General features: G+C 41.6%; 1 protein-coding gene, 1 long non-coding RNA gene and 1 other non-coding gene across 3 annotated transcripts; all 3 read right to left on the bottom strand.

Moving 5' to 3' along the window:
* Positions 1-2,870: 2,870 nt before the first annotated feature.
* Positions 2,871-5,364, bottom strand: LOC139291604 (uncharacterized). The gene is made up of 5 exons (XR_011597564.1): positions 5,316-5,364; positions 4,355-4,447; positions 3,779-3,840; positions 3,531-3,599; positions 2,871-3,251 (listed from the first exon to the last, which is right to left on the bottom strand). It is a non-coding gene; the product is annotated as an uncharacterized lncRNA (long non-coding RNA).
* Positions 4,021-4,221, bottom strand: LOC139291914 (small nucleolar RNA SNORA74). The gene has a single exon (XR_011597611.1). It is a non-coding gene; the product is annotated as a small nucleolar RNA SNORA74 (small nucleolar RNA).
* Positions 5,365-8,747: 3,383 nt separating the features above from the next.
* On the bottom strand, positions 8,748-14,116 carry cfap96 (cilia and flagella associated protein 96). The gene is made up of 7 exons (XM_070913796.1): positions 14,017-14,116; positions 13,255-13,474; positions 12,151-12,288; positions 11,734-11,809; positions 10,220-10,405; positions 9,891-10,057; positions 8,748-8,802 (listed from the first exon to the last, which is right to left on the bottom strand). Exons 1-7 carry the CDS (start codon positions 14,114-14,116, stop codon positions 8,748-8,750), a joined length of 942 nt encoding a protein of 313 aa, XP_070769897.1.
* Between the last annotated feature and the right edge of the window lie 492 nt (positions 14,117-14,608).

Raw genomic sequence — 14,608 nt, 5'->3', positions numbered from 1 at the left:
TACCTATTTTTGTACGGAGTTTGCTATGAAATAACTGACCTATAAGGCGCTGCCCTAATATTTTCTACTCTTTTTGTCAGCAGTTTGAAACGACAATAACCACACGTGTTCTGTATTTTGTTTTTTTATTTTTATTTTTAAAAAATCATATTTTTTATATTAAATATTAATATTAAAAGTATTTATTAGAGGGATTCCCCCCCCCACTCTGTCTTTCTAAGGAGCCACCTCAGACACACTGATCAACCTCCACACCATCCATTCTCCTTTACCTGAACTCCTCCACCCTGGTTGGGGTTTAGGTTTGGACCCACAGTGTGTGTGTCAGCTGTCATCCTCTGGAAACACTCTGCTGAGCAACAACACTGGTTGACGTGGGGGGGGGGTCGATCTTTGACAAATGAGCGGAGAAACATAATTAATGCAGATGCTTCCATGTAGGGTACAAACATGGACTACTGTACATGGACTATAAATCTTTTATAACAAATCTAAAAAGACTAAAAACCAAAAATGAACACATCCCAACAGCAGCTATTATCAGCATTCAAAACTTGACATCGTTTGTGCCATAGAGCTCCATTTTGTAGAGGATTGTAGAGGATTACAAGTACCTGGGGGTCCACATTGACAATAAACTGGACTGGGTGGTCTCTATTTTCTGAAGCGGCTGAGGTCCTTCAACATCTGCCGGACTACGCTGGGGATGTTCTATGAGTCTGTGGGGGCCAGTGCTATCCTCTCTGCTGTTGCATGCTGGGGGCAGCAGGCTGAGGGTGGCGGACTCCAACAGACTCAACAAACTGATCCGCAAGGGGCCAGTGACGTTGTTGGGGGGGTGGAGCTGGACTCTCTGACGGTGGTGGCAGAGAGGAGGATGCTGTCTAAGCTGCAGGGCATCTTGGACAATGTCTGTAGAAATGTAGAAATCTGTCAAAAACTTGTTTCAAACTAAAAACTGTATTGTTATTTATTAGGCAAATAACAAACTGGAACAACTAAACAGTCCTTATTCACATATATTAACCAAAAATCTTAATATTTTGTACGACCTCCTTTGGCCCTGATAACAGCTTGCATTCTTGCTGGCATTGTTTTTATGTACTTTTCGTCAGTGTCTTTTGTTACTGAGTTACTCCACATTCCTTTTCCTTGGTCAAGTAGTCTCTGCACAGCTTTGCAGTATGCTTGGGGTCATTGTCTTCTTGGTATATGAACCCACGACCAATCAGGTTCAATCCAGAAGGGATTCCATGATGCACCAAGATGTTGTGGTAGACCTTCTTGTTCATGATACCGTCGATATGAACTAATTTGCCCATGCCGTTTCCACAAATGGAACCCCATACCATAATGGAATCTCCACCGTGTTTCACTGTGGGTGCAATGCATCTAGCATCAAAACGTTCTCCAGTTTTTCTGCGGACATACACACGACGATGCTGACGGAAGAGTTCAAACTTGGACTCGTCCGTCCAGAGTACCTTCTTCCAGTCATCTGCAGTCCAGTGTTTGTGCTCCCGGGCAAATTTTATATGTATACATATACACACACACACACACACATAGTATGTACACATATATAATCATTGTATATCGTCACCCTATTAAACTAATGGCATAAGTCACTTTTTGAGCAAAATGATTTTTTGGCCTAAATCAGCTCTTGTGATGCTGGCCACCTCTGGTAAAGTCACCTAAGCCCTTACTTGAAAGGATCATGCTCTTTTTACCCTGTAAGACAATGGCCTATGTCAAGAGTGTGACTTAGGCCATTTTATTTTGACTTAGGCCATTTTACAATTTTGACTTTGGCCATTTAACAAGCTTTCATGATGGCAGCTGCCTCAAGAAAGAAGATGATTTATGATGCAGAAGAAGCCCTAAACATGATTCTCGGATCATTTTCTACTGGTAAGTGATGAGGTTTACCATCACATAAACTAGGCTGTAATGTTTTGTAGTAATCTAGTCTCAATTTCACAAGTTATAGTTGAATTACAAAGCTAGCAACTACTAGCTAGCTAACGTACCCAACATCTAGCTAGCTACCTATTCCTAGCCAGCATACTTCTTTCTGTAATGTAGCCTTAAGGATGGTGGGGCAGGATTGGATAGGATTTGTGAAAAAATAAATGTGCATTTTACAGAATGATTTGTTTAATTTAGCTTAATTTAGCTGAATAAAAGGACAGTTAAGAGTCCAGTTTTAAAAAGCTGTCACAACAGTATGTTGGAAATGGGAAAGGTTAAATAAAAATGCAATTTATCAGACATTTGTTTAATTTAGTTAAGAGTGATTTAAGTTTTGAGTTTGCACTAGGGTATTAAAGGGCAGTTTAAGCCAGGTTTAAAATGGCTTAAGTCACAAAGGCATGTTCAGAAAATGGCCTAAGTCACTTTATTCTTTTATTTTACATAATTGACAAACAATGTTCATTGTATACCAACAGTCATCTACTGTCAAGATCTTGTGTGAAATGATTAATAAACAGTTTAATAGGGTGATGATATATATTTACTTTGTCACTTAAATATTGTAAATGTGTATATTTATTATTTTTTATATTTTGTACATACTTTTAGTTCTAAATTTTTGCTACTTTCTACTCTTGAATGGGAGCACCAGTACTGTACAATTTCCCCCAGGGATCAATAGCAGTATTTTTGATTGTCCTTCCACATCAGAGTCACTGTCACACTGGATGACTTATTCCTTCATTACCATGAAGTTTATTTCCTCACACAGGGTATTTTCATGGCATCTGCTGACAAAATACACCACTTATTAGTACACCTGAATTATTCTTTAGGCCTTGAATTAAACTCTGAAAATGTTTTAACTAGTGACAAACCACCAAACTGGATACTGAGGTGCCGCAAGAGAATTTTATTCCAATGTTTGTATATTTAGGATACACTTCATTAAAAAAAAAAAGGGAAAAAAAGACAAATGTCCAGTAGACATTAAATGTAGGTGATGCCTTCACAACATTATTCAACAAAATATTCAGTTCATGTACGACATCTTAGTATCAAGAAAATGTTCTCAGACTGGCCTCCTGACAAGTTTGCATCCCCTGTAAAGAACATAGAACATATTCTATTTACAGCCTCAACCAGGTTGAGGAGACATCAGGCTGGAACGTGGGGGTGATGCTGATGACTGGCAGCAGCCCAGTCACATCCCAGGAGGTGGAACTGGGGCAGGAACTTGTCCCCTCATCCAGACCAGCCTTGGCAGGATTACACTGAACACACACAAAAGCACAAGTATTACCAGACAGCTCATACTCAAGATAGCATAAGAGACTGTTACTAGAAGCGTGTTTCAGGTCTTCAGTCAGGTTTTGGTAAACGGTTTTTACTGAAATCTGTGCCAAAGTCCTGAGCTTTCTCTCCCAATACCAGGATTCCACAGCAGAGAGGAGGAGGTCTCTGCCATGGCAGTACAAGATTGGGTTTACATTGTCTCTACAATATTGTGCATCACTGCTGTATCCACACCGAGAATGGCAAGACACACACACCTGAGGGTCAGTCTCAAGCTCCTTGCAGGTGTTTGCTGCCCCCTGCAGACCCACTGGCTCCACATGCTCCTGTAGAGAAATTAAGGAGTCACTCAACCAGAACCGCATGGCAGATCGTTGCTGACAAGTGAGCTGCGGCTCAGGGTTTAAAGTTCACCATGGGGTTTTGTCAGCATGATGTGTTATATACTGTCATCACAGCACACGTGTTTTAATAAAAAAAAAGTAACTGGTTTTGCTGCACTCACCCTCAGTCAGCCTGCAGCATGACCGTCATCTGCACACCGAGCAGCTCCTCGGAGGCTACTGTCTGCAACACATTCAAGGGAAAAAAATAGTACATGTTTAAATCACTATTTCCTCAACCTACAAGCAGAGACAAATTACTGGAGGTTTGTCTGGGGTTGGTAAGGGTTGAGCCTGACGCTTATGTTTAGGCTCCACTGGCGTATATCAGCAGGGCCTAGGGTCCCCGTGGTGTCAGTATGTGAATGTGCGGCCCTGTACTAGGCCTGCCCTGTTGTTGGATCAGGTTGGGCCACTCTCGTCGGGCCGCGCTCCGCAGCAGCTCAGAAGCAGCAGACTCTAAAACAGAACCTGCACAGCTGAGACCAGGTGCGGAGACTTCCTCTACCAGCACTGTAACACTGAACCAGGCACACACCGCCTGGTCAGCTGACTTAGAGCTGGGGGGGGGGGGGGACACCATGTGGGTTGGGTGATAACTTGAGCAAAACCTCGTGCAGGGAGGTCCTTCACCAAACAATCCAGCCTCTTGTCATTTAACTCTTTAATGGCACTCCCATCTAGTTTTGTGCACTTACCTTTCGTCCCATAGACAAGGTGGGGGGGTTGGTAGCTCTATCCCATGGCTGCCGCTCTGCCACCACATTGGTTCAACAGGGGACCCAGCATTGCTGAAAAGGGAACATCACATCAGTGAGGAAGTGTTCCGACCTGCACTCAGCTATGATGAAGATTTACAAGTCAAGTTTTTGCTTAAATGCCTTCACGTGGGCGTTATTTAGGTTATGTTTAAGTGTAACGTGAGGGCATTCTCGTTGTATTTTGACTAGAATCAGAAACACTATTGATCCCCTGGGGGAAATTATACAATGAACAATCCCAATATTGATCTTCAAGACAAAGTTTTTTATTTTTGCATTTTAAGAACTAGTTTTCAATACACTAATGCCATCAAAGTAGGTTAAATAGAAATATGACTCCAATACATTTTTAGCTGCAAACTCTTGTCAAGTATGACGTGTTTATAACAAAGCTAAATTTGTGAAAATCTGTAGGAACCAACACCACACGCAGTGTAAAGTTTTTGTGGAGGCCCGGCCTCTTAAAAAGATGCACAGGAAGTTAATTTATTTATCCCAGTGGTATATAACCGCTTTTAGGCGACCTTCGTTAGCATTTCGCTGCTTATGCTAACGTCAGCTCCATTTGGCGCCGTCGCATCAAACCAGCCACGATGCGCAGCTTTCTCTACGTTTCAGCAACACGCTAATGTTTCTTCTTCGAGCTCGTTCTCGACCCTCGTCGGCATTTTCCACCGTAAACATTATTCAGGACGGCGAAAGGCGTTAACCTACAACGTTAGCTTAAGACTGTTGAACCCACGTGCGATAAGCTATAACCTTACATGCACTGAAACCACTCCACACACAGCCGCCATTTCTGCACAGAAATAACGCCAGGGTTTCCTTCCCGTGAAGGGAACCCAATAACGTCTGCTCTTCAGCGGAGTGACATTGTTAGGTCTGTTTCGCTACTCACCATATTTGTCAGAAAGTGGCGCAGCCATCTGTGTCGCGTGCTTCTTACGGACTCAGAGACAGAGCGGAAGTCGCGCATAGATTTATAAAGTGCAATGAGCCGCTGTGCATTATGGGAAGGGAAGCTCTCCCAAGCTGATTTTTTTTCTTCAACTTTATTCAAATAAACAAATGCCTAAATGTTCCAGACAGGTTTTTTTTTCTACTTCACAGTATAAAGAATTATATTTAAAAAATGGTACAACAAATAATAAAGGAAGGAAAAGAAAAGAAGAAGAATAAAAACAAACCTTTGAAATGTACGATTTTTTTTTTCTTTTCAGTTTTAAGTTTCAAATAGGGGTCAAAAAAATTTATTTATTCTTTTAAGCCATATCGTTTTGTGGATATAATATTTTGCTAAGATATCAATCAAGTTAATTATGTTAGTTTCATCTGCAGAGAAATTTGCCATTGTTAAAAAAAATGAGTAATAGATCAGCCTTTGTTAGTATGAAAGGCTCTTTTGTGAATAAAACCAAAAGGAAGTAGCGTGAAAACAATCGACAAACGCACGTTCAATAGTTTCTCCCTCACCATCATGAAAAGGTGCATCTGTTGTTGGAAGAAATGACAGACATTTGCTTTAGCAGGGTAGCACCTGTGTACAATCTTAAATAGAAACTCCTTGATTCCACTTGGCATTATATATTTATGAGGTGGCAGAAAGATAATGTGCCACTGTTTTCTATTTAGATATAATTCATATATTTAAAGATAGTAGTGTAGTGTCTTTAGCAGAAAGCATACGCCTTGATACACTAAGTATTGACTTGATAACTCCCAACGAGAACAAGAAATGTGAACGTTACATATTTGTCCAAGAAAACCTCATAACCGAATAATTCACCATTTACTCCCATTTACTAAGTTGGTACAGTGTTTTGTTTCTGAAAAGGTAATTGGGGAAAATATTAAATATACCATTTGGATTCTTCAGATATCTTTTTATCTAGTGAAGTCCACCTCCAGCTAAGGGTTTAGAAACAACTGATTTTTTTTAATTTTGTGGGGCTTATTCTTCCATATAAATAAAAAAAAAAGGATCTTGTCTAGTTGGGAACATATAGATTTGAAGATATCTAATGATGAGAACATATAGGAAGCTCTTGACATCTTTCTGCTCTGCTTAATAAAACTACCATACATCGATACGTCCCTGGCTAACCTGCAATTACATTTCTTTTGAATTGCCTCAATGACAGGGAGAAGATTGCTATCAATAACTTCTTTGGGATCTTCAGATGTTTTTTTTCTTTAACAGGAACGTCACAGATTTCAGTAAGACCAAGATTTTTTAGGGATAGAATTTCACATTTTTTTCAAATTAAAGGTTTAAACCCAATACTTCAGAGAATTTAGATTTAGCAGATAGAGCCAAAGGAACTTCTTTAGTACTTAAAAAAAACAAAAAAACAGCGTTGTATCATCTGCTAGTTGTGATCGTTTGAGCTCCTTGCCAAAAACACAAATTCCTTACAAAGAAAGAGTTCTGTAACATTAAAAAGTTTAAAACTCGAGCGACAAGCAAGTGAATGTAACAAGGGGATACTGGACATCCTTGCCACACACGTTTCGTTTACGCTAAATATGCGAGACGTGCCATATTAAACTGTCAAAGAGCTATCATTATCTTTGTAAAGTGTTTTGGCAGCTCTTACGAAAGACAGAGTATCAAAGATAAGTGTGTGACTGACTGTATCAAAAGCCTCCGGGATGTCCGGAAAAAGAATTACAGGGTCACCACAGATTAGATTTATATGATTAACCAAATGTAAGACTAATCTAATATTATTAAAAATATGACGTCCATGCATGGATCCACTTTGAGATCGGCGAACGATGTCATTTTTGACGTGCCGCACCAATGATCAGTGATTAAATGATCCTTATTTGGCTTTGTAATTAGCGTTATTAGACCCTGTTTCATTGATTTACTGACGGCTTCATTGCATACTGCAAGCAGGAACAAGATGCATGATGCAATTCTGAAGAAAGGCCATCATTTCCCACTGATTTTGAATTCCCCACTTTATTTCTTCAACAGATGACGTTTCATCACATTCGTCTTAGAAACGAATACTTTTTTTTTGATATGTTTCGAAGAGTTGAACGAACCAGAACCGCCATTACAGGTATCATTTTCTATATAAATCTGCATAAAATCGGACACATATTTTCAAATCATGGCGTAAGCGGGTTTTCTGTTTTGAATGTAGATGGCAAATTTCTCTCGTTTCTTTTTCTACACTAAAAATACTTTTGAATTTTTCTCACCCTCTCCAATCCCTTTTAATCTGGATCGTATAGATGCACCCTTGGCTCTCTCTCTCTCTCTATAAAACTCGTCTAATTCCTGCTGAATACATTTGATTAAATTCTCTATTCTCACTCTTTTCACTTTAGCTAACTTCTGCTAGACTGAATTGAACATTTCCTAATGTCGTATTTAAGCAATTCCCAATACATCCCACAGTCATTGCTAGAAATTGCATATATCCAGTACTGTTCAATAAGGCTTTTTTATAACTTCAGTAACTTCCCAATCACATTACACAATTACAACCCCTTTTGTTGTTGTTGATTTGTAAGATTTAGTTGGATTAGGATTGTTTTATGATCATTACACCAGGACACATTTTTACTTCTGCAACCTGTCTGTCCATATCCTTTGAAATTAGTCAATTCTACAAAAAAAAGGGGGACATTTTTGTTGCTCCAAGTGTATTGTAGATCAGTTGGGTTACGATATCTCCATATGTCCAGTAAGTTTGACCAATTGCGAACAGCGAATAGGGTTGTTCTCTCCATCTTTGAAAGGCACCATGGCTGTCTTGGCTGCCTATAAGCAGGTGTACCATTTGTAATTTACACAGAGGAGATGAGACGGCACTTTCAAAAGTTAGATGTATTCTATTTTATTCCTTTTCCTGTGCTTCTTCTGGTTGCTGAAATTGTTCATTAACTCTTGTCTGCCATTTGTCTTTTGTAGAGAAGATGTGAGGAAACAAAATGCCATGTGTCAAGATGTGTGTCACTCCTGCTTTTTGTTTTTAATGCCATAGTTTTCACATTAACAGCTGCTAGTACAGTACATATGGACATAGGGGTCCGTTCACATTGCAGCCTGATCCACAGCACCAACACGCAATAAGTCCCAGAGGACCACGACCATCGTACAGATTGGGAGACAAAAATAAACAGAAGAAGCCAAAGTTGACAGATTAAACCACTGAAGACATTCGAAGCTGTGTCGCCCTCATGTTGGAATAAAAGCATTATATCTGCAGGACTCTCATCACAGCTGATAGTGAAACGCGTGCAGTAAAAATGAGGTCTACAGTACACACCAGGGAATAGTCAGATAGTGTTGGTGCAGCATGGGTAAATGTAGTCAGAAGGTCATCACAGTTGGAACGGTTGAGGTGTAGTTTGCAGAGTGCACACTCCTGAAACAAGAAAAAAAACAACAAGTTGGAAAAAAGATTTAGCTCGACACGAACACAGTATGTCCCCCGAATGTCTGTCAAATTTTATTTTTTATCTATGTATTCATTTCAAGAACAAAAAACTACAAACACAAACACGTTTTCTGATCTGATGCCTCAACCTGCAGGATGATTCGTGTGTGCCTTCCAAAATCGTTACAAATCAGTGCCATGCCATTTTTCTGACAGCCCGTTATCCCAAAAACAAATGCCCATAATGGATCTTTGATGCGCTCAGTGACGTTTTAATCTCCCCCTTGAACCCCCTGACCAGCACCCTCTCTGTGGTCCGGGACCAAAGATTTACACATTAAGCACTGGCAACTGCAGGGAAAGTGTGTATTTTCGGACAAATGGGCCTTCGGGACCAATGGGGAATATTGCGGACTCTTGGGGCAGCAACAACTACAACAACAACAACAAAGGTCTTCTGCTATAGTTCGGTTCAGGCACAAAAACCACCTGGTAGAGTTTAGGGAAAGATCATGGTTTGAGTTAAAATGACTACTTTCTTAAAGTTAGGGGCCCAAACCATCTATGAGTGAATCAAACAGTTGACTCCCATGTCATGTCTGACTTTCCAACAACATCATACTACTTCCTCCTTTGCTTACGATGGACAAGATGCTTTTAGATGTTTTATAACATAAAGTGTACGAAACCCATGACCAAAATAGTCATACATCCATCATCATTGTGTTACTTATGGAAGGAATTACACTGAAAATAAATGATTCCCCTTTTTGCTGGTGACCCCCTGGAACCCCCTCAAGGACCACTGGGGGTCAACCGGATCCCACTTTGAGAATCACTGGATTCCTAGCTGGTGAACATAGTGGAGCATTTAGCAGATAAAGGGCCAGATGTTTCCCTCAGGAGTTGGCGGAGACCAAAAACAGAGCGTGAATATAGGACTTATGTAGGTCCAGATGCGTCCTTAAATTTGGGACTTTCCTATGAATGAGGAGAGGTCATTATGACCTCTAGAGGGGGTCCCTCCATTTGAGAACAGAGAAAGGGAAGATCAATAACGGCGACAGGGATCAAACCTGTTAACATTGACTGTGATGATACTCTTGACAGGTGTGCTCTTCGGACCAGGGGCAGGACGGAAGATTGGCTCTTGATTGGATGGCCTTCTGGAATGCCGAATGGCATATGGATCAGCAGAATGCGAGGGATAAGTGTCAAACGTCCCCGCTTTCATTCCTCCAATCTGACACAAGACACAATCGCGTAGACACGCAGAGAAATGTTAAAAAAAATGTACAGTAAAATGTAAAACAAGAGACGTGTCACAGGTCAGTGTCATTCAGTGGTCAGCAGTGATTTATTTCGGTCAGATATTTCCCTCTAATCCTGATAGAGGGATGATCACCTTCTTGCTGGGGGACGGGGGCTTGAAGGGAACTGGAGAGGCTTTCTGTGCAAGTGGGAGGGGCTTGTGTGCTGGTGGGAGTGGCTTGTCACTGCGGTATGGATTGCCCTGGAAATAATCTCTGGGGTGAAGGTTGAGTTTAAAGGGCCCATCTCTTAACTTGGAGCGATGGATTGCTGCCTCCTTCTGTATCATATAAACACATACACACACACACACACATTTGAAATTTTAAACTTAATGTTAAATAAGAAGTGTCTGAGTAAAAAAAAAAAAGTCGTTTTTACTAGTACATGTTTTTACCAGTTTAAAGGCCAGGACACACTGGGATTTAAACTGGCAAAATGAATGCTCAATGTGTGTTGGCACAGTTGACCAATAGCAAACGGTCTTTAAAATGATGACCTTGGACGTTGGGACGGAGACCTGGGGAGTCCAAAATGGGGGAAGCTATCGTAGTTTGGCTGTGTGTCAGCATCCAGTTTCCCTGAAGCTCCTCTGTCAGAGCACTGCCTGAACTGGACCAAAACAAGGAGCCAGTACCCTAATTCAGCAGTTGCATGATATATTTATGTTTATACACATATCTTGGTAATATTCCAGTTTTGTACGCAAATATAATATTGCATATATGCTGGAATAAAACCAACTGAAAATATGATCTCTGCTGGCCTACAGATTACACTGGATAATGAGAAGGAATACCAAAGGCAAGTCCATAATGTATGGGCAAGACCGCATGATGCAGTCATATCAAATGTCACCTTGAAGTACAGTGTCTTAAATCAACATAAATTGAGTATAACTATAGTTGAGATTTTTTTTGACTTTCAAAATTGGATAAAAGCAGATGAATGCCATGTAAGACCTATATTATGTCTACGGGAACCTTCGCCAGTTGCTAGAGTTTCTTCCTGGCCCTGTTTTTTTTCAGCGCTGTTTTCTCAGCACAGTAGCCAATCAGAGGCAGACTAGGGCGGGTCTTCGCGGAATGCCGGTGGAGAGGAAAAAAAAAATGCAAGCATTGTGCGAGTGTTTAGGGTGCGTACATAGACTCACCAGGAGGTGGCGGTACGCAATAAGAAGCAAGGGGGCAAAAACCTGAAGTGTGCCATTTCAGGCACTGTGTCAGAGTATAAACGGCTCCACAAAAGTTGACGGTACAAATACATTCATTTCAATCAAAATGTGAACCGAGCTCATAAACACAAAACACACAGAATCCAGTTTTTCTAATGAAAAAGTTAATAAAAAGGAAAATTCTGGTTTATCACAACTTGAATCTTATTTTCGTTTGTTTTTTTTTGTCAGAATGCTAACGCTGTACTTGCCAAGGTAATTTGCCAAGACCTGGGAGGTCAAGGAACTCGAGCGGTAAAAGAATCACACAGGTTGTTGTCGCGGCGTCTGCAGATCTCATCCGTTTCAGTACTTATAACCAACACAAATGATGGCTACAACTAAATGAGAAAAATAAAAGCCAAAGGGGTAATAATCCCGAAATTTAGTGTTACCTTCAGCACCTCTGTGGCTCTGCCGTAGGGGTCTGAGGCATACAGCTCAAGTTTGGACAGCGTCACATTGGGATAGCTGCAGGAGATAACATGGTGTTTACTTCAGCTGCACACACACCGTATCCTTGTTACAGACGGATGGATAAATGATAAAAATAAAAAAAACCCATTTAAACCAAGTATTTAAACAAACGATAGCAAATACTAGAGTATCCCTGAAAAGTTTTATGAGTTCGCTAGTTCTTAGAAAGTGTCCTAAAACAGGGGTCAGAAAATTCATCACACTCTTAAATGTTCAAATATTTGATTATGTTGCGTACAAGTTTGTAAAAAAAAATGGTACTGTAATTGTTCCAGAGGATCGGGGGGGGGGATAAGTTGCTGTAAGCTACTTTAGAAAGAGTTCTTGCCATAAACCTGTAACCACTGCCTCTCTTGGGAGGTGAGGTGACAACGTTGCGTCCAGGTGAGCGGTGGGGTTTCCGGGACACTGACAGTGGACTCAAGGCTTCAACCGGTCCTGACAGAGTCCCATAGTAACTCCCCGAGCCACAGCTGGAGGCAGAGGGAAACGGTGTAATGGTGAGGCAGAGCAGCAAGTACAACAAATGAGTAGATGTGAGTGTCAGTAGCTTTAAGTTGCACCATCTGTTATTTCAGTAAGGGACTCTTGTAATTTTTTTGTTTTTCAGGACAAAGGGGGAACTTCCGAGACCACATTTAAAGCAGCAGCTTTCAGTCTTGGGGCGCGGTGAAAATGTCCATTTCTGATTGAGCGAATCAACTGAGGAGTATTTCATTTGCGACCCAGAAGGCTGGTTGTAACCATCTAGAACGCAACGCTCTTCATTATGATACCAAGACTGCTTCCCTAGCGCCACCCTCTGGACAATGTTTACATTTTATTTACGACGCATTCAGACCAAATCTGGTGGTTGCGGCGATTGACGTGGGGCTGTGCGGCGGTGTGGGACGTGGCCCATTCATCATGTTGAGAGCTTTAACCCTTCAATCCAGAAGGTGGCGGTGATGCGCTTAAAAGCTGTTTGCCTGCGGCCTCTAAGTAACAAAAGAGAACAAAAAGAAGAACTTCAACCCCCTGACTTGGGCTGCTAGTATGGAGGTCGTTAGTGTGTCCGCATCAACAGATTAAAAACACACATTTACTTTCGGTAAATAACCAGGATACGAGGCCTATCGTGACCGTGTGGTTTAAACTGGTGTACAAGGCCAAAGACTACACGTGAAACATTATGCTACTGGCATTTGCTAGCCATGCTGCTAGTATGCCGGTAGAAGGTAAACAAGGTTCTTCTTCTCGTGGACGCCTTCCGGTCTGATTGGCGGCCTACATGATTGGTCACCGTGTGGTCCTAACCGCCGCAGCCTAAACGCACTACCCACATTCAAAATGAATGGGAGGACTGGATGTTTTTCGCTTCAACGCTTTGGGGTGTATATTTTTGTATATGCAAATGTTTGTGTGTGTGTGTGTGTGTGTGTGTGTGTGTGTTCTCTCACGGCTTCTTGACCCCGTTGCAGGGCAGGAAGGCCTTGCCCAGGTTCCTCTTGGCCTGCTGGATGCGGTTCTGTCGGGCCAGCCTCAGCGGGTCGCTCAGTGCCTCCCGTTCAAACACCCTTTTGAAGGACTTGTCGAAAAAGCCGCTCTGCAGAGCACACCGCTGTTTAGCCATGCCCGCCTGCATCTGCCGGCTACGATGGGCTGACTCGTTGAAGGCGCCTGGATTGGGGAGGGAAGACGCCACACGTTCACATGTCCCCCGCAATATGTTTGATGCATCTGTGTCACCAAAGATACGAGTGTAACCCTGCTAGAATGTAGATAATGTATCAAAAGGTCAGTTCACCCACATCGCAAAAATCATATTTACGGTACTTACTTACCACTAGCACCTAGCCCTGCATTTTGTTGGCTATCTTCTATTGAAAATGACATTTTAAAAAAAACAGCAGCATGTCTTTCCAGAAGCAGTGGACCTGTCACTCTGGAGAGAGGAGAGTTTGGAACCATATTCTGCCAAAGAAGTAGTCCCTAACGAAACAGTTGACGGTGAGATCCGTGGATGGCTAGATACCGCTAATGTTTCGTGCGCATTGAAATTAAACCCACAGATCCCCCCCCCCCCCCCCCCCCCGCCAGTTCTCTTAAACGTCAAAACAAGATCTTTTTAAATGTCATTGTGCCATGAAAGTGAGGCTGCGGGCCCGTTGTTGGGACGCTGTTCTAATGGAAATGGAAACTGAAATAGATACTGTGCTTACGATTGGTGGGTGGAGCGTACTTGTCTCCTACAGAGATGTAGCTCATCTCTTTAAAGACACCCAGGCGCTCCATGTCACTCCTCCCGTCACCTGGTGGCATCTTTACACACTGGACACACAACACACACACATACATGTTTATAGGCTATATCAGGACTTATGAAAAAAACGTGACAAATTGGGACACACACACACACACACTCTCCTGTGTTACACTTCTGGGCACTAGAAAAAAAAATCATGGTGTATAGGTAAGGTTAAAAGTTGTTTTTTTTTAATCTAAAGCAGATTGACATGTTGGACATAATCCACTTACTGTAGGGGACAGAGTAAACTCTTTTCGTGCAACGCAGTCTAATGCAACATCACCACTCACTGTGGCCTCACAAATGACCAGACAAAACATAAATAACTAATAAACTGGTGAGTCGGTGTATAATCCTGTATCAAAATGCAGACAGACAGACAGACTGATGTGCACACATACGTACAGATACAGGTCTAAACATACCTGTGGATGACGTGCAGCAGTTAAGGATTAATTAGACACTATCTATCTATCTATCTATCTATGTTTGGCTACGTAGCTATA

The sequence above is a fragment of the Enoplosus armatus genome, chromosome 10, assembly GCF_043641665.1.
Source record: "Enoplosus armatus isolate fEnoArm2 chromosome 10, fEnoArm2.hap1, whole genome shotgun sequence".
Taxonomy (NCBI): domain Eukaryota; kingdom Metazoa; phylum Chordata; class Actinopteri; order Centrarchiformes; family Enoplosidae; genus Enoplosus; species Enoplosus armatus.
This window is presented reverse-complemented; position numbering and strand designations above follow the sequence as displayed.